This window comes from Peromyscus californicus, unplaced genomic scaffold (genome assembly GCF_007827085.1).
Source record: "Peromyscus californicus insignis strain IS unplaced genomic scaffold, ASM782708v3 Scaffold_11__1_contigs__length_118956290, whole genome shotgun sequence".
Lineage (NCBI taxonomy): Eukaryota > Metazoa > Chordata > Mammalia > Rodentia > Cricetidae > Peromyscus > Peromyscus californicus.
Genome location: NW_026294402.1, coordinates 33,051,234 through 33,071,612, shown reverse-complemented (window position 1 = coordinate 33,071,612; position 20,379 = coordinate 33,051,234). Strand labels below are relative to the sequence as shown.

The 20,379-nt window shown below is 35.3% G+C and overlaps 2 protein-coding genes across 2 annotated transcripts; both read left to right on the top strand.

Moving 5' to 3' along the window:
• The first annotated feature begins 6,920 nt into the window (after positions 1–6,920).
• On the top strand, positions 6,921–7,877 carry LOC128103478 (olfactory receptor 143-like). Its single transcript, XM_052727904.1, has one exon. It carries the CDS (start codon positions 6,927–6,929, stop codon positions 7,875–7,877), a length of 951 nt encoding a protein of 316 aa, XP_052583864.1. The 5' UTR covers positions 6,921–6,926.
• Positions 7,878–18,665: 10,788 nt separating this feature from the next.
• On the top strand, positions 18,666–19,628 carry LOC128103470 (olfactory receptor 143-like). Its single transcript, XM_052727893.1, has one exon. It carries the CDS (start codon positions 18,666–18,668, stop codon positions 19,626–19,628), a length of 963 nt encoding a protein of 320 aa, XP_052583853.1.
• Positions 19,629–20,379: the final 751 nt, after the last annotated feature.

The window sequence follows — 20,379 nt, the reverse complement described above, 5'->3', positions numbered from 1 at the left end:
TTGGTTCATTTGAGACTGAATGTTTTTCTCACTTTATAAATCCCTATCAGATTTGACAAAGTACTTTAGAATCTTCATCACAATTGTCTACATACTCTTCAAGTAGAAAATGGAAGTGTATACCACATGCTTCATTAATACTTTCCAATAAATAACAAGAATTGTATTAACACATTGTAAATAATAGATTAAAATTCTAAACTGTTTTATAAAAATTAGATTGAAAAGTATAGATAGTATATATGTAATATATATATATATATATATATATATATATATATATATATATATATATATATAATTTAAAGCCAGACTTTCCAAATTCCACACATTGAATCTGTAAATAATTATGCAACTTCTCTGACCTTTATTTATTTATATTTGTACCTGTGTATTTCTCCACATACCTATAAATTGAGACTCATAAGATAAGGCTTGCATTGCAGCTCAGTGGCACTACTCTTGTCTTACATATATAAAAGTATAGATGCAATCCCTGTATCACAACAAGTAATATAACAATAATAATAGAATAAAATATAAATGTGAAATGTATAAATTAAATGAGATGATTCTCACAATATGTTAGGACTGACATAGATATATAAAAAGCAATTGTTGGGTATTTTTCACCTTTTCTTATTGCATGTCCTTATTCATATAAATCAAGTTTCTTATCCTTGGAATTATTGTTATTTGGATTAGACAAGCATTTGTTTTGGTGCTGTTCTGTGTAACATCGCTGGTCCCTGCCCATCCCACAGGAATATTATCATTTCTTCCACCATACACACACAGATGTTGGAACCAATAAAACTTAAGCATTGTTGAATGTTCCATAGTACAATAGTGACTTAAAAAATGACAGATTACAGTGTGATGCTTTGTCATGTTGAGCAAATTAAACAGAAGAAGAGATACTAATTGGGTTAAGAAGGTATTTTCTTTATCACTTCATATTTTTTTAATTTAAATCCAACTACATATTTTCTTCCTTCCTTATATTCCCTACCACCCCTTTCATAAACTAAAATTTTTCCTCCACAAATTGCCTTTGGTCATGGCATTTTATCACAGCAATAACCCTAACTAAGACAAGAACCATATGTTCAGTTTACTTCAGGAGTATAGCTGAGGGAACACACTGAACTATATAGAGATAAAAGAAAGCTCCATATTTAAAAAGCCTGTCATAGCCTAGGTGACTATCAAAAACTGCATCCATGGAGCTGTCTGCAAAACTAGCATCCACCTATATAGGTGGGAGAATGAACTCCAGGCAGCTCAGCTGGTAAGTGTCCCTTCTGTAGCAGTTATTTTCTGCTTCTGTGACATTCAGGATGGTCTTGTGACTCTTGTAAGTTTAAGCTTTCCTATACATGTGAGGTTTCTTTGTGTACTCATGAGCCTCCCTACTCCCCCCACCCAGAAGAGAATATTTCAATTCAAAGAAAATGGCTATGAAACACTCTCACGCATATACTGGTAAATTTTGAGTTATTTTTTTTTTTGAGTATCTATGAAAAAGGCAAACAGCTAATCCCTATTGCAGATAGATAAGCAGTCACTCCTGAGTTATCTGTAGTAGGATAATTCTTTCCTTATTTGTATACTCTTGACAACTGGCTTGAAATTAATTGACCACGAGTTCAGGGTTTACTTTGCACTCCCAGTTCTCTCTCTCTGATTTGTCTACAGGTGTTCCATAGCACAGTATCCTGACCACTTTCTAGTAAATCTTGTAATTTGGAAGTCTGAGTATGGCAACTTTAAATTCTGTTGTGTGTGCGTGTAAATATTTGTATGTACATATGTGTGGGTTCACTTATATGTGTCTGCACCTGCATATGCAGTCAGAGGTTGACATAGACTATTTTCTTCAAACTTGTCTCTACCTTGTTTGAAGAAGTTAAAGTTCTCTATGACCCAAAGCATATCAGTTAAATAATCAAAGCAATTATCAGAATTACTAATCGCATTGTAGAACTGAGTTATGAAGAGGAAAACTAAAGCACAAGTCTTTCACTAAAGAAACATTAAAAGATGATTAGTTTAAAATTCATGAGGTTTTATATACAGCCATAACAAAAACAATTTCTAAAGAATTTAAAAACTATCCATGCAATGAATTATAATTATAAATGTAGCCCTTTATTTTTATATATACATTTGGTTGTTTAGTGTGGAAAAAAAACTTATATGTTTTAAAAAGTTTTTAAAATATGTTTTAAATTAAAACACAACTAATTCCTCCTTTCCTCCCTCCAATCCTTCCCAGTCCCCACTGTCAAGTTGATAACCTCTTTTTTGTTGATTATTATTGTGACATAGTTTAAAATTAGTATTTAGTGTATATATTCATTTTACAAAGTATTAGGTTTGGCTATAATTTCTTTGTATTTGCTCTAGGAGGTGACTGAGAATTGACTACTGAAAAAAAAAACATGATAGGGATGTAAGACTTTTCCTGACTGGAAATCACATGTAAAAATTCTGTTCCTTGACTCTGGATGCACTAAGGAGTAAAGGAAGTATATAAAATATCTCCCCATTTTCATGATGACAAGTGCTAAACAGGTAGGTCTTCCTTTCTCTATGCATTCCGTCAATCCCACCTCTGCATTATGTGGGTGCTTTTAGCTGATTGCTCACATGGAAAGTTAAGAAAAAAAACAAGTTTTTTCAGGCTGTTATTTCAAGTTCTGTCTTCTGACTATCTAGTCACTGTAGCCAAAGCAATGCAATCTTTGTGTACATGCATATAGACATATATAGAATATTTTAGCAAAATAAAAAAAATTAGCAAAAAAATAAAATAAATAAAAATTGCCTGGGCTACAGAGCGAGATCCAGGAAAGGCGCAAAGCTACACAGAGAAACCCTGTCTCGAAAAAACCAAAAATAAATAAATAAATAAAAATTATTTTCTCGGCCGGGCGGTGGTGGCGCACGCCTTTAATCCCAGCACTCGGGAGGCAGAGCCAGGCGGATCTCTGTGAGTTCGAGGCCAGCCTGGGCTACCAAGTGAGTTCCAGGAAAGGCACAAAGCTACACAGAGAAACCCTGTCTCGAAAAACCAAAACAAAAAAAAAAAAAATTATTTTCTCAGTGAAAAATAAACAGAAATAGTTACTTCCAAAATTTAAATAAGCATTTGTATCAGTCAAAGTTCTGTAGAGTAACTCAACTTACAGAATTAATCTCTCTCTTCTATCTCTTTCTCTCTCTCTACATATGTATATATACATATATATGTATCAATGTGTCTATATACACATCCATCTATTTATCTATCTATCTGTCTGTTTGTCTGTCTGTCTACCTGGATTTATTAGAGAGACTTACAGACTGTGGTCCAGATTATCCAACAATGGCTGCTTATGTATAGAAGGTCCCAAAATCCAATAACTGTTAGTTCACGAGACTGGATGTCACAGCTGGTCCTCAGTATATATTGGAATCCCAAGAAGAATTAGACTCAAATTCCAATGAAGGAATGGACTTGCTAGTAAGGGCATGAGGAAGCAGGCAAAGGGAGCCAGCTTCCCTCTTCCATGTATAGGCTTCCAGCAGAAGGTGTGGCCCAGATTAGAGATGGGTGTTCCCACTTCAAAAGATATGGATTAAAGGTGTGCCATCTCACCTCAAGGATCAGATTAGAAGTGGATCATTCCACTTGAAATGATCGAATTAAGTGAAAAAAGTTGTTACATGTGTCTATTTGGGGGGTTTCAGATATTCTAGATGTAGTCAAACTGATAACAAAGAATAGCCATAACAGCATTGAAATTAAGGAAAGTATTGGATGTATAATTGAAAAACTCTAGTGTTAGATAACTTAAGCCATCATGTCCATAGTAACCTATGACCATGGTTTCCCTGGGATCTTGGTGCCGTCTTTCCTCCATCTTTAGGTGCTCTTCAGCACAAGACTGGATAGCACAGAAAATCTACATAAGTAGTCTTCAAATATCTTATCTTGATGATGGCCCTAAATTATTTATATTGTTTTTCTGCCTTTTTGTTTGAACTTTATAAAGTCAATGGGGTCTGAGAAATGGATTAGTGGGGAATACCATTTGTCACAAAATCTGACAACCTGAGTTTAATCCCTGTGACACACATGATGGAAAAAGACATCTCATTTCTACAAGTTTTTCTGTTTTTCACACATGCATCATGGCTTGTTTGTGCATGAGCACAAACACACCCACTATATAAAAAATGAATTTAATTAAAAAGTGGAAAATGATATGAACACCAAGTGAAGAAGTAGATGAAATGATAAAGGCATGCTGTTGGAGGACAGGGGGAAAACTATCACTTTGTTCTACCATGAGATAACTATCATACATCTTTCTTCTTGGCAGCGTAAGTCATTCAATAATGATATTTAATTGAAAGTATTAACTAAAATCATTCTCTATGAGTCAGAAAATAAATTTTAGTGAACTGCCCTTTATATCAGTGATTAGGCCAACTTTGGTATATTGTTGTGATCCAAGCACTCAGAGTACGATTTATTAATGAAATTTGTCCACAAATAATTTTGTTTTTTGTCTGTCCCTTTTTTCCTACAATGAATGAAATTTTAATGATCATTTTCATGTCAGTGTTTGTTTGAATGGAGAAAGTACCCTGAGATCACACTTCCATCTGAAGAACTATTGGCAGTTGATGGATGTGGAAGGAGGAAGTATATCTTCCTTTGAGAAATGGCCAATTATATGCCCTAGGGGATAACCACATACTCATATGCTTACAGACAGCATTAACTGGAATTAGGGGTTATTAATAACAATAAAAAAGAGGATGTAAAGCTGGAAGAAAGATGAGTTTGGCTCATTAAAGGTATTTGGAGAGAAGTAGGAGTGGATTGATACTATGAATAAATGTATAAATGAATAGAACTTTCAAAGGATAAAATATAATATGTCAAAACAACTTTGGTATGAAACAAGACAAATGAAAGAAAGGAGTTATTTTCACATAAAATTGTGTTTTGAAGTTATCTTTCATGGCATTTAAAAATTACTGTTAAATATTCAAATAATTTAAAAAAGATAAAGACTTGAAAAATAAAACAAGAAGATATTAATATCCATCTATTAAAATGACTAAAATAAGGAAACAGGACAATGCTGAATATTTCAAAGGATAGAAAAATAAAGGTATCAGACATTCTCATTCATTTCTGAGGGGAATGTAAATGATGTAAATGATTGGCAGAGAATTTCCTAGTTTCATTCTCAACTGATTTAAAAACACACAGATTATGGTTGACACTTCTTTCTTCACTCTTCCAATTTTCTTTATTCAATATAGTTACTATCTCAGAGTCTCTTTTTCTGATCTCCATTGTTAACAACATAACATTGACAGTGTCTAAAGAAATTTCTTTGGCCACAACTGACACATGTGAGTGATGGAGAGGATAGATAGACGTGGAATAGAAGGGGCCAGGCATGCTGTTTATTCTTTTCTACACAGGGCAACAGCATCACACTAAAAATGTATTTCATTCAAATGTGACCAAGTTAGAAACTTAATACATCTGAACAAAAATGTGAAAAAGGATAAAGCAACTACCATGTACCAGGGGATTTTCTTGTGTCTACTACCATTCTAATACATCATGTGCACCATTTATATATCAAAACCACAATGTGATAGCTCTTTAATTTTATTTAATACTGTTTATTGTGTTTATCAGAATGTACCCCAGAAAATTTTTAAGCATGAACTTTTGGTCCACACCTCAAGCCCTATTTTCCTGAGTCTATTTTGTAGGCTTACATAAGAATATGCAGATATAATTATACATAATCAAGGGACAGCAAAGCCTACAATTTCATAGGGACTGGAAAGGAGTGAGTATGAACACAGGCTAGTTTGGTAGACTGTTTCTCTCCTTTCAGTGTCTTTGTGGAACTCTTTCGCAGAGTGTTAGACCATTGGTCTAATGTGTATTACTGCAATCAGAGATGTCCATAGGAAAGCGACAAATGGTAGGTTAGCATGTCCCTAGACACTCTTCTTGTAGACTTATACAAAGCATAGAGGAGAAGGACAAAGAGGAACGCCAACAGCTCTGCCAAGGGGACTAGGTACTCCTGGTGGGAGATCATAAATTGAGTAGAACTTTGAATCTCAAAAGATACAACGTTAGATCTGTGGCACTGAATGCAAGTGCAAGCTTACTAATTAAGACTCTCAAGGCACAGATCCAGCAGGGAGGAAATCATAAAGAAGAGAATAATTTCTCATGATCGTAATGAATTTCTCAGAAATCTTGACCTTGAAATAGGTATTCTCATTTGAATGAGGCAATGTTTTCAAGATTTACATAAGATTGCTATTTTATTTTGTGTATGTGAAAATAAATTTGTCAAGAAATTCTCAAACAAAAATTTCCTATGTGACTCTTCTAAGAGTTCCTAAACACCTTTATGCTAATGCCTATAACTTCCTTTATTATTGGATACTTGGTCCTCTCAATACAGAAAGAAGGGAGACTCTAAGAGCATCAAAAAGAAAGAGGGCTCCACGTGATGAAGGTAAGCAGAAAATCATCTTTGTCTTGAGTATGTATCATGAAACCAAAAGGTATATAAATTATGAATACTATATAGAAGCTCTTATATATTGCTTTTATGCAGTTTTAATTGTCATTAAAGACTAAGGAAAGTGATAGAATTACATTAAAGGTTGAGTTGTTTATCAGTATACTTTCTGGGCAAACCCACATATTATGGGTATGATAAAGAGGAAATAGATGCTCTTCAGAAATCAACATGAGTAGCTGAGGATCTTTGTATGACTTATTATGTGTTCCCTCAATCTAAGCTTAGAAACAAAATAATTTCATCTTATCCTTCTGGATTCAAAGAAGAATTTCTTGGTAATGTCACCGTCTATTTTTACAGATGCCACCCATGCAGCAAATGGCTACAGAAAATGACTCTTCAGTGTCTGAGTTTATTCTTCTGGGACTAACAGACCAACCTGAGCTCCAGTGGCCCCTGTTTTTCCTGTTCTTGGTGAACTACACAGCCATAGTGGTGGGTAATTTGAGCTTAATGAGTCTTATCTTCCTGAATTCACATCTTCACACTCCCATGTACTTTTTCCTTTTCAATCTGTCCTTCATTGATTTTTGTTATTCATTTGTTTTTACCCCCAAAATGCTAATGAGTTTTGTTTCAGAGAAGAATGTCATCCCTTTTACAGGATGCATGACTCAGCTGTTTTTCTTCTGTTTTTTTGCCCATTCTGAGAGTTACGTGCTGACAGTCATGGCCTATGATCGTTATGTGGCTATCTGTAAGCCTTTACTCTATAAGGTTATCATGTTACCTAGGATCTGTTGTCTGCTAATGTTTGGTTCATATTTGATAGGGTTTTCTAGTGCCTTGGTCCTCACAGGCTTAATGATTAGGCTCAACTTTTGTAGTAACAACATCATTAACCACTACATGTGTGACATCTTCCCAGTCCTTCGGATCTCCTGCAGTAACACTTACGTTAATGAGCTCGTGAGTACTGCAGTGGTGGGAACGGCTATCATTTTATGTAGTCTCATTATCTTAGTCTCATATGCTATGATACTTTTCAATATCATTCATATGTCCTCAGGTCAGGGTTGGTCCAAAGCCTTGGGCACTTGTGGGTCTCACATTGTAACCGTTAGTTTCTTCTATGGATCTGGGCTGCTTGCTTATGTGAAGCCATCATCTGCTGAGACTGTGGGCCAGGGAAAATTTTTCTCAGTGTTTTATACATTTTTGGTGCCCATGCTGAATCCTCTCATTTACAGTCTCCGGAACAAAGATGTCAAACTTGCTGTGAAGAAAACCTTAAGGAGAATCACAAGTTAATTAAACCAGTGGCACTTTCTATAGCTTGTCCCCATTTGTTTTTAGTGTCTTTTTCATTACATGTCTTTCATTCTTTTTCTTTTTCCTCATATTTCTACAACATCAACACAATTTCTACTACCCATCTTTTTCCTTCTCAACATGAATTGTAAATCTGTCTGTGCCTTTTGGGGGGCTTGATACCCTTATATTTAAGCTGGTGTTCATTATCTATATCAGACTAAGACCCTGTTGGGCTATACAATCTCAACTATGCATTATTTGTAATAAATACCTTCCTCACTTTTTGGAAAACATTTTTAGAATTATTCCCTGATTTGACAGTCTTATTACCTACAGATGTATTTTTAAAAGGTAAAGATGACAAAAATTGTGGGTGTGGCAGAACTGCCAAAGTACCAGCAATTTCTCAGTGTCTTTTTGTGAACGGTTCTTATTCTAGACTTTTAGTTTCAAACCTAGTATGGAATTCCATAATTTATTTGAGTAATGTTTTATTTTTATAGATATTTGAGTATGTATTAGACATCTGCCCAATGTCTCAAATCCATCAGTTCTGATAATACATTAACATATTTATATTTTGTTATGAATTTAAGTAAAAGAGTTGCTTTCTTTTCCCTGACACTGGAATTATATCTATGATATAGTTCCTAAGAACCTCTTATTTTCTTGACTATGGACAAAGAATAAAGGGTCATGGTAATGTTTGGTTATTTTCTTTATTGCCTCAAATGGATACTGTGATGTAAAAATATAAAAATAAAATGGAGGAATCAACTTACTCCTTAAAAACATTACCTGCTAGGTTTAATGCTTAGGGATATAGTCGTTACATGCTCTTGTCTGTTAGTTCAACTTCTAACAGCAAAAGAAACCTCTACTTACACTTCTGTCTCTCTGTATCTCTCTACGCATCTATAATTTAGATAAATAAATGGCTGTGTGAATTTTGTAAAGTCATACAATGGATGATGCAAAGCACAATTTAGTACCCATTGTGTATCATATGAAGAGATGAATGGGGGCAGGGATAGAAGAGACATCTTAGTGGACAAAGGAACATGCAGTTCTTGAAGAAGACCTAGATTTGGTTTCCAGCGCCCATCTACAACGTACCCCAAAATTGTCTGTAAGTACAGTTCAAGGGGACCCAATGCCCTCTCTGGGCCTTCATGAGTGCCAGACATGTATGTGGCATACATATATACATGCAAGCACAAACACATGAAAAAAACTAAAAGAAAAGCAAGAAATGCATAGGAAAGAAACAGAATTCTGAAGAAACAGAGTGAACTTCAGGAGAATTATTCCCAATGATTGCAAGATGGAGATTGTATCAGAATCTGAACTAACACAGAGATTGAGGGTTCTATAAGAATGTGAACTACTACAGAGATGGGGGGTTGTGTTAAAATGTAGATGACTATTGTAGAGAGTATATTTACAGGGATTTGAAATACAAATGAGAAGTTACACACATTCCTATAAGAGCCTCACATTGAAGTCCTGCAGGCACAATGAGTGTCAAAATGTTTCATGCTGTCTTTTCCATTTGTGATTCTTTTTTCTGGTATGATGGAACTGAGGAATTTGGTTAACCCTTTCTGGTGAGGCATGTCATTATTCCCAATGTTAAATATGTACTTTAAGAAGTCTGTTACATGTTATATCTTTATTTGGCCAGAAAAAAGTTTATTCATAAAATACAGAAATAAGAATTTGCATTATATCACACTTTTTCTTCTTCTACTGTATCTGCATGAATGAGTTAAGAGCAGATGATTCTCAGTGAATGTTGTGACTTTTCCTAGGAAAGCAATAATAAAGTCTATTTACTCCAGATGAGGAACAAACAGTGGACCCAAGAAATAACATTGCACAAGTCTGGCTTGGTGACACACTGAGTATTTGGGGTTATCTATGTAGGTAGGCCCAGGCAGGACACTGGCGGGAGTATGGGGGATGCATAGGCAGGTGCCTCACAGAAGAAGCCACAGAAGCATGGTGACTGATTAAAGCTGCCTCACTGAGGCTCGCTGTCTAACTTGCAGTCAGTGCCCTACATTCTGCTTTCTCCCAGAAATTCTTTAGTGCTAATGTGTCCTCTGGACACTGCCTTGTCAGTATGGTGAGTTATGTGAGCTTACAGAGTATGATGAACTTCTTGCAAGAGGGAATGCTTCAATTTTGAGGAATAGCTACACAATATTTAGTATGTCCTATGTATGATACAATGAATCTTTAAACTGTTATTTTTATATCGATAATTGAAAAATTCTAAGAGATTTTGTTTACAAATATGTGGTTAGACCAAAAAAAGGCTGTTAAAAATGTTAAATTGACCTAACTTATATTCGTTGTCCAGGAAAGTTAAGCACTTACATTTACTTTAATATTAAATAGATTACTACAATGTTCAATTTTGCAGGTGTCAACTACTGTTCTTCTGTTTTATTCATTACAGTGCCTGACTAAATGGAGTTGTGAAAGATGGCTTGAAATTTTTTCAGAAACACATATATTAATAAGCAAACAATGTTTATTAAAACACAGAATAAGATGTATAAAACTCATATCTATAAAGCTTTGATACGTCACCAAAATGTAAATGTGAGTTACAAACATATAAAGTGTGGCTTGAGTTTCATATTGCAGTCAGCATAATAGCCGGGTACAGAGCAAATCAGCAATTAGCCTGGATCAGTTCTGTGAAGTAAAATTTGAATTTTTAATTACTTATATTTTCCTGAGAAAATTTAATGACTTACTCTTTTAATAAAATATATTTTAATAATATTTATTCTTAAAGTACTGGCCAATATTTTTAAAGTAACATAAACATAATGCTAGCTAAATACAAGCTTATTTGATAATAAAAAAGTTTTATTATGTTATATATGTATTTGTTAAATTATGTATATATCTCTACACATTGCTTATATTATCCTGACATCATAGGTTCTTCAAATATATTACTGAAGTTAGGAAAGCTCATTCCATTAAATTTATATTAACATATACCAGATTCATAATGAATCTCTTCCACACAAATGCATAGTTACATTGACTCATGAAAATTCAGTATCATCAACATAAAGGCAATATACATATGTTGAGCTGTCAAAGAAAATATGAAATTAAAATGTCTCAGAAACAACACTTTCATGCCCAAAAAGGTGCCTGTTTACCCACCTAGTTCATTCCATCTCCCTAAGTAATTGAATGTTCATGGTTTCTTGATTTGCTGCATTCATCAAAAGTTTAAAATGTTTTTCTCTGCAGTTCTCACCCTCACTTGTTCATAAATAAGCATCAGAACAGAGCCTGGCCACAACAGCATGTATTTAGATGAAGAGGTGTTGGGCCCAGGCCAGTCATATGTTTTTCCACATTTGGCATTTTAGTATTGGTCGCTCTGGCAGATAACTGCCTAGAAAGGAGTATCATGGGGTCAAGAGCATGGAGGCCTGATGTGCCAGCACTCCATAGTTCTGTCAGGAGCAAGAATGAGGATAAAATGGCATTGACTACTCTGTCATAACAGCTTAAGCAAAGACTCATCCTATACTGGGACAGCAGCTGTGGTGGTTATGGAAGAGGATGTCTGTGACTACAGTACAAAGTCCCTTAGCTTGATTCAGGTGCTCAAGGATCGTCAGCCTCATGTGCTGTCTTTGTGGTGGTGGTGTGCCATGTCAGGAGTCTTAATGGATAACTCTCTTGAAAGAAAACTCTAACTTTTTCTCCCTTGATAGTACTTCTGTTCAATTCTAGCTGACATAGTTCTTCAGTGGCCTCAGAAATAGTTGTATTTTGGGTATTCCTATTCTGAAAATGTTTTGTGTTAACCAGGTGGATTTTGCATGCATGAGATTTCAGAAATACTTGAAATCGATTTTAAATTGTCCAAAGTTAAATGTGCCAAAAGAACAAATGTTTAAATGTGATTCGACTTCAATGTTTTAAATGTTTGTAAACAATACTTGATATGCCAATGTGGTGTTTCCCATCTATGAATGTAGTTATATAGAGCTTGTCTTTCTGTGTCCATTGATGACTTCTAAACTGAGGATAGAATGATGATTGCCAAAGTAAGGAAGAGGCACTTAGAAGGGAGAACTGAGGCCTTAGCCAAAATGTATGGTTTATTTGAGAAAGAATACATTTTATTGTATTGCAAACCAGGCAACTGTAGTCAATAATCCTGGTTTTTCTCTCTCCTCACTCTCTTTCTTCTTGTCTCTCCCTCTTTCATTTCCTTCCTGTTGTTTCTTACCTTCCTTTCTGTCTTTGAAACAACACCCACCTCATTTCTATTCAGATGCTATACAACAGCCTTGAGGTGACACACTTTTTCATAGTAAAGTAGACTCTGCATATATTTGTTCATTGCTGCCAGAATTTTTGTTTGAACGCTTGAAAATTCACCTTAGTTGCATGTTTACAGCTGAGTCTGCCACTATTTATTGATGTTCACAGAAGTCACAAAACATTTGGGTCAGCTTCACACAACTTGATCATTCAAGATAGACAGCATGAACTTCAAGTTCTTATCTCTTTATGTCTCTAAAATTTCATAGAGCCTGTGTGAAGGAAGCTGAAGGGCTGTACACAGTGCTGTCTGTGTCATAGCCCTAACCTTAGGAACCCTCTTTGTAAGGGGCTATTGTAAATACACCCCAAATTTTTAACCTTCAGAAACTTCCTTTCTTTTTCCTCAAACAAATCCATTCTTTTTCTGGGAGGAAATTCTATCTCTGTTTTCTCAAGGTTACTTACTGCATATTCTTGGAAAGATAGCTCAAAACAAAGCTGTTAATTTTTCATTGTGAGATATGTAGAATTGAATAATTACTTCCCGATGATAACCAGACCAGATAAATATAATGCCAGCTTATATTTAAGAATTCCTTTCTGTTCATTAGCCATCATTTAGGCTACATTTCGCTTGCTTCTAAGGTTACCTAAAATATGGGCTAATGTGGTAAATAAGTTTCATAATGCTATGAAAAATTATTCATTAGAGATATCATTTACATGTTTAAAAATGTCCCTGTCTCTCAATTTGTCTTTGTTTTCTGTCTTATGTAAATATATTTTGTTACTAAAATTGTGCTTAGTTTTAGCTCTTTACAATAGAGATTACTTCACTTTCTATACTTTATGTTCACTCATCTATGGATAAATCATCATAATAATACATAAACACATACACACACACACACACACACACACACACACACACACACACACAAACACACACATTGGAACACAGTCAAGGAATGAGGTTGTGCAAGGGGAATTCTGAGTGCTTGTGAGAAAACTCCAAGAAAACAAAACAAGATTCTTGTGACCACAGTTTCTTCAGCAACACAAAATTGTTCTTGGAATATGCTTTTGTGCTTGTCCCAGATGTGGTAAACAGGAGTCAATTTACTTCAGCTGTTGTTATTCATGTGTCTCTATGGAAAAAAAAAAAACGTTTTTGCCACATGTAACTTGTCCTTGTGATTGAACACCTTATTCATATGATTCTTCTTAATTCTCAGAATATAAACTGCCAGATGCTCTGAATAAAGTTGGCTACTGCATGAGACTTTTGTCTGCCTCATTTTTAGACTCTGCTCTCCCAGGTTCCCACTGAAACTAGAACAGAAAACACAAACACACACACACACAAACGCACACACGCACTATCTCTCTCTCTCACACACACACACACAAACACACACACACACACACACACAAAATGAACTAGGGTGGCATGTTCATAAAATATAAGAATTAAAGAAACTAAGGCAGAAGAATCACAATTTGAAAGCCAGCCTGGCACACATAATGAATTCCAGGCCAGGCTGGATGACACAGACATACCTTATCTCAGTAGCAAAGCAATGAAAACAATAACAAACAAACAAAAACAAAAAAGCATCCTCAAAAAGAAAATGTAACTAAGAACATTGTTAGTAAACTTTAAATTTAAAGTAGCTTTGTAATCCCAGCACTAGAGAGGGAAGGGTACAGTATAAGAGTCTTGAATTTGCAGACTACCTGGGCAACCTGGTAAAATCATGTTTGAAATAGTTAATAAATGAATAAAAATAGAAGTTTCAATCAGCTGTTTAAAGGCAAAGCATGATACAGTTATAGTCCAGAAATAGGTACACATTTTCATCAGTAATTAAGAATTTAGTTTACTTGGGTATATTACGTAATCCAAGGAAAATTATTGCTCAAATAGTTGTGGAATTATTGTATCAGCGATTGTCTCTTTCTTAGAAGGTCAGTATTATAGTACACTTAGCCTATAGCTAAATGAATTTGATAAATTTTTTTTTCCAAAAGTTTATTTTGCATTTTTTGGTATTATAAATAATAGCCAATAAGGAGGAATCCTTCAGTGCGACTAACTTGATTCCTTTGCCATGTGTCCAAATTGCGTTATACAGTTAACAAAGGGATTCTACTATCTAGCTCTGGTGGGCAACCAAGAGCAATGCAACATCCTCTATTAATTGGGAAGCCTCTGTATATAGCTCATATAGAGGTATCTCATGTCGGGAACTTGGGTTCTTGTTGAAATGCTATGACTTCTGTATACAGCATAACTGCATTTTGATTTTGTCTGTTCATTTAAAATATGAATATATTTTAACTTCATCAATTTTTCCTTGTTATGAATTTCCTTGCATAATGGTTTGAATAAATTAAGAATCAAATTTCATATAATTTGAGATAAAATTTGCCATGTGTATGAATTAAAATTATTCATTAAAACATTGAGACCAAGAAAACGAATGAAGATTCAGGCTTGGTCATCATGGCTAGTAATGGAAATGGTAAAAAAAAAATTCCTTGCAATATTTGACAGGGTTCAAGGGTCAAAAGTTTCCATAGGAAGAGATAACATCGAAATTTTTATCTGATTTTATCTATGTGTCTTCTTTTTCTGTTTTTCTGTCAATAAATAAACATGAAACAGTGGGGCATGTTGGCCCATGCCTTCAATCCCAGCACTTGGGAGACAGTAGCAGGAAAATCTCTGAGCTCAAGGCCAGCCTGGTCTACAGAACAAGTTCCAGGACAGGCAAGGCTGTTACATGGTAAAATCCTGTCTTGAAACAAAACAAAGAACAAACAACAACAAAAATATTCAAAAAAACAACAAAAAAGAAATATAAAATAAAACACTTAATGACAGAGAGTACTTTAAAATGCATATCTAATGAGAAGCGTCTATGTACAATAAGTAAGTAACACTAAAACCTCAATCACAAAGAAACAAAACAGTAAGACATGGGCAGAAATCTAAATAGCCATATCAGCAAAGAAAATATGGGCATGGAACATCAGCATTTGAAAAAAAGAGTAAACTGTATTTAAAATTAGGAAATTATAGAATTAAACACTTCAATATATTATATCCATCAGGATGACTAACATAAAAAAAAATCCTAATACAAAAATTCCCTAACAGTGAAAAGGATCTAGAATGATGAAAACTTTCATTTGCTTTTTATGAGATTTTAGAATGAGAGACATTTTGGAGACAGCGTGATTTTTTTAATTGAAAAATTTTCTATAGACATTATATTTTGACCATGTTGATCCCCTCCAGAAATTCCTCCCATATCCTTCCCACCTTCCTATCCGCCCAAGTTGATTCTCTCTTCTCCAAAAATTCCAAACCGAATCAAACTAAACCAAACACAAGTACAAACAGAAACAAAAAGAAAAATAACAAAACAAATCCTCTTCTTATTTCACAGTCCATTTGCTCCTAGATACTTGTATTGACTGGTTTGAAAATAAACGTGAGGACAGAAAACTTGCACGTGAATGTAGCAGCTTTACTCATGGTTGCCAACACCACCAAGATATTCCTCAAAAAGTGGGTCCATAAACAATCTGTAGTACATTCCATATAAGGGAATTGGAAGAAATTAGCTACTAGGGCTTGTAGAAAGGTGAAGGAGTCTAAAGTGCACATTGCTAAGTGAAAAACTCAGTCTGCATAAGCTGGACACCAGTGAGTCCAGTGGCACTACCATGTGGAGTAGCTAAACTCCCAGTGACATGCAAATGTCAATGATTGCTAGAGATTAGGAAAAGCAGAGAAGAAACAGCGGAAACACTGAGGTTCTAAGGCCAGGAGCCACCTCTGAATGATGCTGTGGTGCTGTATGCAGGATGCCATGCATTTTCAAACCTTGGAGAATCCTGTAGCACAAGAGTGCATCTTCTTCTTGAGGTTCTCTATTAGCATATATTGACTGTGTAATCTAATGGTCTTCAGGATGGAATTTTAATGGATATAAATAAAGTACTTTCACCATCTTTGTCCTCATCCCACCCTCTCGTGAACTGAGCTTCTGCACAGAACAGGAACCATGGTATCTCTCTGAATATAACATTTCAGTTGACTTGATCTGCATTTCCAAGCTGTTTCCTTCAATTTTCAGAATTTAGTTCTATCATGCATCCACAATCTATTGTCTTTATCCACTCATCGAGTTCTATACTTCTATACTGGTTCCGTAACTTGACTACAATGAATTATTTCAAAGAACATGGGTGTGCAGGTGTAGCTTTTGGACACCAGGAGTGACATAACAAGATCACATGGTGACTCTATTTTAAGCTCTCCTGGAGGAATCTCCACTCTCATTTCCATAGAATCTGAACCACTTTAATTTCCACCAATTCTATATAAGGGTAACTTTCCCTCAATCTCCTAGCCAGTTGTTTTTGTTTGTTCGTTTGTTTGTTGTTTTGTTTTGTTTTGTTTGACAGACCTTCTGAATGAAGTGAGATAGAATCTCGATGAGTTTTTTTTTAATTCTTTTTTGTTCTTTTTTCTTCCTCTGGCACAAAATTCATACAAATCCACCTGTTTCCAGGATTACAGACATGAGACTCCATGTATGGCTTCAATGTATTTAATTTATATTTTTCCTGATGGCTAAGAAGAGAGTATTTTTTCATATATCTCTTTCATATATTTTCATATATATTTTCCATATATCTAATATTTTCATATATTTCATATAGAGCTATTCACAAGTCTTTATTAAAGACTAGCTTTTCAGTTCATTTGCTCATTGATTATTTTGCTTATTTACTTTTTGCAACAAAATATCAAAGTAAGGATTTTGTGTATACTAGGCAAGCAGTCTTTCAGAGTGCTTCAATCCCAGCTCATACTTGCCCATATCAATTTGCTGATAGAATTTTTTCTACTTCGTTTTTTAGTACTTTATATGTTTTGGATATTTACATATTGTCAGATCAATAGCTGTCAAATGTTTTTCTTCTATTCTGAATGCTGTCTCTTTATCAATTATTTTTATTGTGCAGATGCTTTTTAGTTTTATGTGATTTCATTCATTATTTCAATTGTTTTCTGTACTCTTGTAATCTTATTCAGAATATTATTTGCTGTGTCCAGATCTTGAAGAATTTTCCTCTAGTGATTTTGAATTTCAGGTTTTATTTTAAGGACCTTGGTACCTTTCTGAATTGGCCTTTGTACAGAGCACGAGATGGGAATCCAGTTCCATCTTCTATATGTGGATATCCAATTTTCCCAACAGCATTTCTCGAAGAAGCTGTCTTCATCACCATAAAATTAGAGCCATTTTGGTGAAACTTAGAGGACCACTGATGTGTGCACCAATCTATCTTTTATGAGCTGTACTACATAGCTACACAGAGGAATATGGAGCTATCAATATAAATAAGGTTGGAGGGAGTTATATAACCTTTTGGCAGCTTTATAGATAGAAAACTTACAACATGGATTTAAACTCAGAAGGACTTAAAGTGACTTCTCTATTATTTAATCTGTTATTTAAAAAATTTCCTCCGTTGAATGTTAAAGTATTGCATATTTGTTAATGAAATCACAAAGGATTGTAGGTTTTTCCATTAGAAATGGAAAAATATTTATATCATTGGTTTTCCTTTAGTAGATTTGTTCTTACGCAGTGGAAAAATTCCCAAAGGACAACACACAACTCTGCCCTGGGAACTAGGTACTCCTGGAGGGAAATTACAAATTGAGTACACTTTGAATCCCCAAAGATTCAGCATTAGGTTTATGGTATCTATGATAAATAGGCTCAAAAATTTCTACCATCAAGGGGATCATGCAACCTGGGGGGAAATCATAAAGGTGAGAATAATTTTCTGTGCTGGTCCATTTAATGGACTATAATTTGAATGAGTTAATGTTTGTAGCTTCATTTTTTTTTTCTGTCATGTAGGTAAGTAGGAAAACCTAGATAAATTCACAAGTACAAATTGTGTCATTTTGCCAGTGTACTGGTTTTAGAAGGTCAGAGATGGATCTGCTCTGATTCTGATGAATGTTAACTCATTTATCATCAGAAATTGGGAAGAAAGAGCTCTTGTACTTCAACAGCAGTGAAGCATCTTGAATAAAGGTAAGCCCTGAATCACCCATATTTTTATAATTTCCATTGAAGTACAAAGCAATATAAATCACAGAATTCAGAGCAAGCTACAGGATTACTTCTTTTAACCCAAATCATTCATTAGTAGAGGCTAAACAATGGGGAAATCATCAGCAATATTCCCACCAGCATTACCTCAGGACAGAGTCACTCATTGTGCATGGGGGATTGAGAAAATGTGGTATTTATGTTCTTTGGATGCCTTGCTGTTTTTTCCTTAGACAACCCTGAGATCTTAAACAATAAACTCCAGCTCTCTCTCTGGGGTCATGATGCAGCAGTCCTTGTTAAGGTCACCTGGTTCTGACTGATGTTCCTACAGATGCTACACATGAAGCAAATGGATACGGAGAATGACTCTTCAGTGACTGAGTTCATTCTTGTGGGATTAACAGACCAGCCTGAGCTCCAGCTGCCCCTCTTTGTCCTGTTCTTGGTGAACTACACAGCCACTGTGGTGGGAAACTTGAGTTTAATGAGTCTCATCTGTCTGAATTCACATCTTCACACACCAATGTACTTTTTTATCCTCAACTTGTCCTTCATTGACTTCTGTTATTCATTTGTTTTTACCCCAAAAATGCTGATGAGCTTTGTCTCAGAAAACAACACCATCTCCTTCACAGGATGCATGGCTCAGCTATTTTTTTTCTGCCTTTTTGTTAACTCTGAGTGCTATGTGCTGACAGCCATGGCCTATGATAGGTATGTGGCCATCTGTAGGCCCCTTCTGTACACAGTAGTCATGTCTCCCAGGACTTGTTCCCTGCTAATGCTTGCGTCACACTTGATGGGGCTCTCTACTGCCGTTGTCCACACAGGATGTATTATCAGGCTTAGGTTTTGTGATTCCAAAGTTATCAACCACTACATGTGTGATACATTCCCCCTCCTTGAGCTCTCCTGTGGTAGCAACCATGCCAGTGAGCTTGTGAGTTCTGTTTCTGTGGCTGTAGTCGTTGTTGTATCCAGCCTCATTATTGTATCCTCCTACGCTTTGATTCTTGTTAATGTAATTCATTTGTCATCATCTAAGGGTTGGTCCAAAGCCGTGAGCACATGTAGTTCTCACATAATAACTGTTGCCCTCTTCTACGGATTTGGTCTGCTGGCTCACATCAAACCGTCATCGGCAGAGTCCGTGGTTCAGAGGAAATTTTTTTCAGTAGTTTACACTTTTGTGCTGCCTTTGCTGAACCCCCTCATTTACAGCCTCAGGAACAAGGATGTCAAACTTGCGGTGAAGAGAACACTGAAGAGAATCACAGTCTAAGTGAACGAGTGGGATTGTTGACATCATCCATGCCTCCAATTTGTATCTTTCTCTTCACTTCTCTTTCCTATCAACTTCCTTCTGTGATTCACTTTCCATCTCTTCATTTTTCTTTCTATAATATTTTTAAGGTAGAAAAGGAATATTTTCACTCTAATATCTTTTCTTCTTTCCCCATGAAATACAGTTATATTTTGTATTTCCATGTATACAGTGGAGTTACAAATTCATGGTCTGGAGACCTGTATTTTGAGAGTGTGACTCCAACTTACTCCTGTATCCTGTATGAGATAGAGACCCTGGGATGATACCTTTTCATATTTTTCCATTATTTATTTATTTAAAGAATTTCAATTATGAGTATTATATACATCATTTGTAATGGACTTTCCTCCCTCAAACTCCTCCTGTGTTTCCCCAACCCTGTCTCCAATTCATGACCTCTGAATTAAGTTAATATAGATGCACATATAACAGTATAGATTTGCATACATATTTAGTTTAGTTGGTGTTACTTGTGCTTATATACTTTATGGCAACTTTCAGGATCAGATAACCTATCAGAGAGTTCATTCCTGGAGAAGACTGAGTTCTCCTTTTCTCAGCAGCTTTTATTGCCTATAGCTCTTCATCTGGGGGTGGGACCTTATGAGGTTTCCCCTATTCACACTGACATGACAACTGTTGTTATTGTTGTTGTTGTGAAGGTCTTGTTTAGGTAGCCATATTTTTTGAGATTTTGTGGGTACAA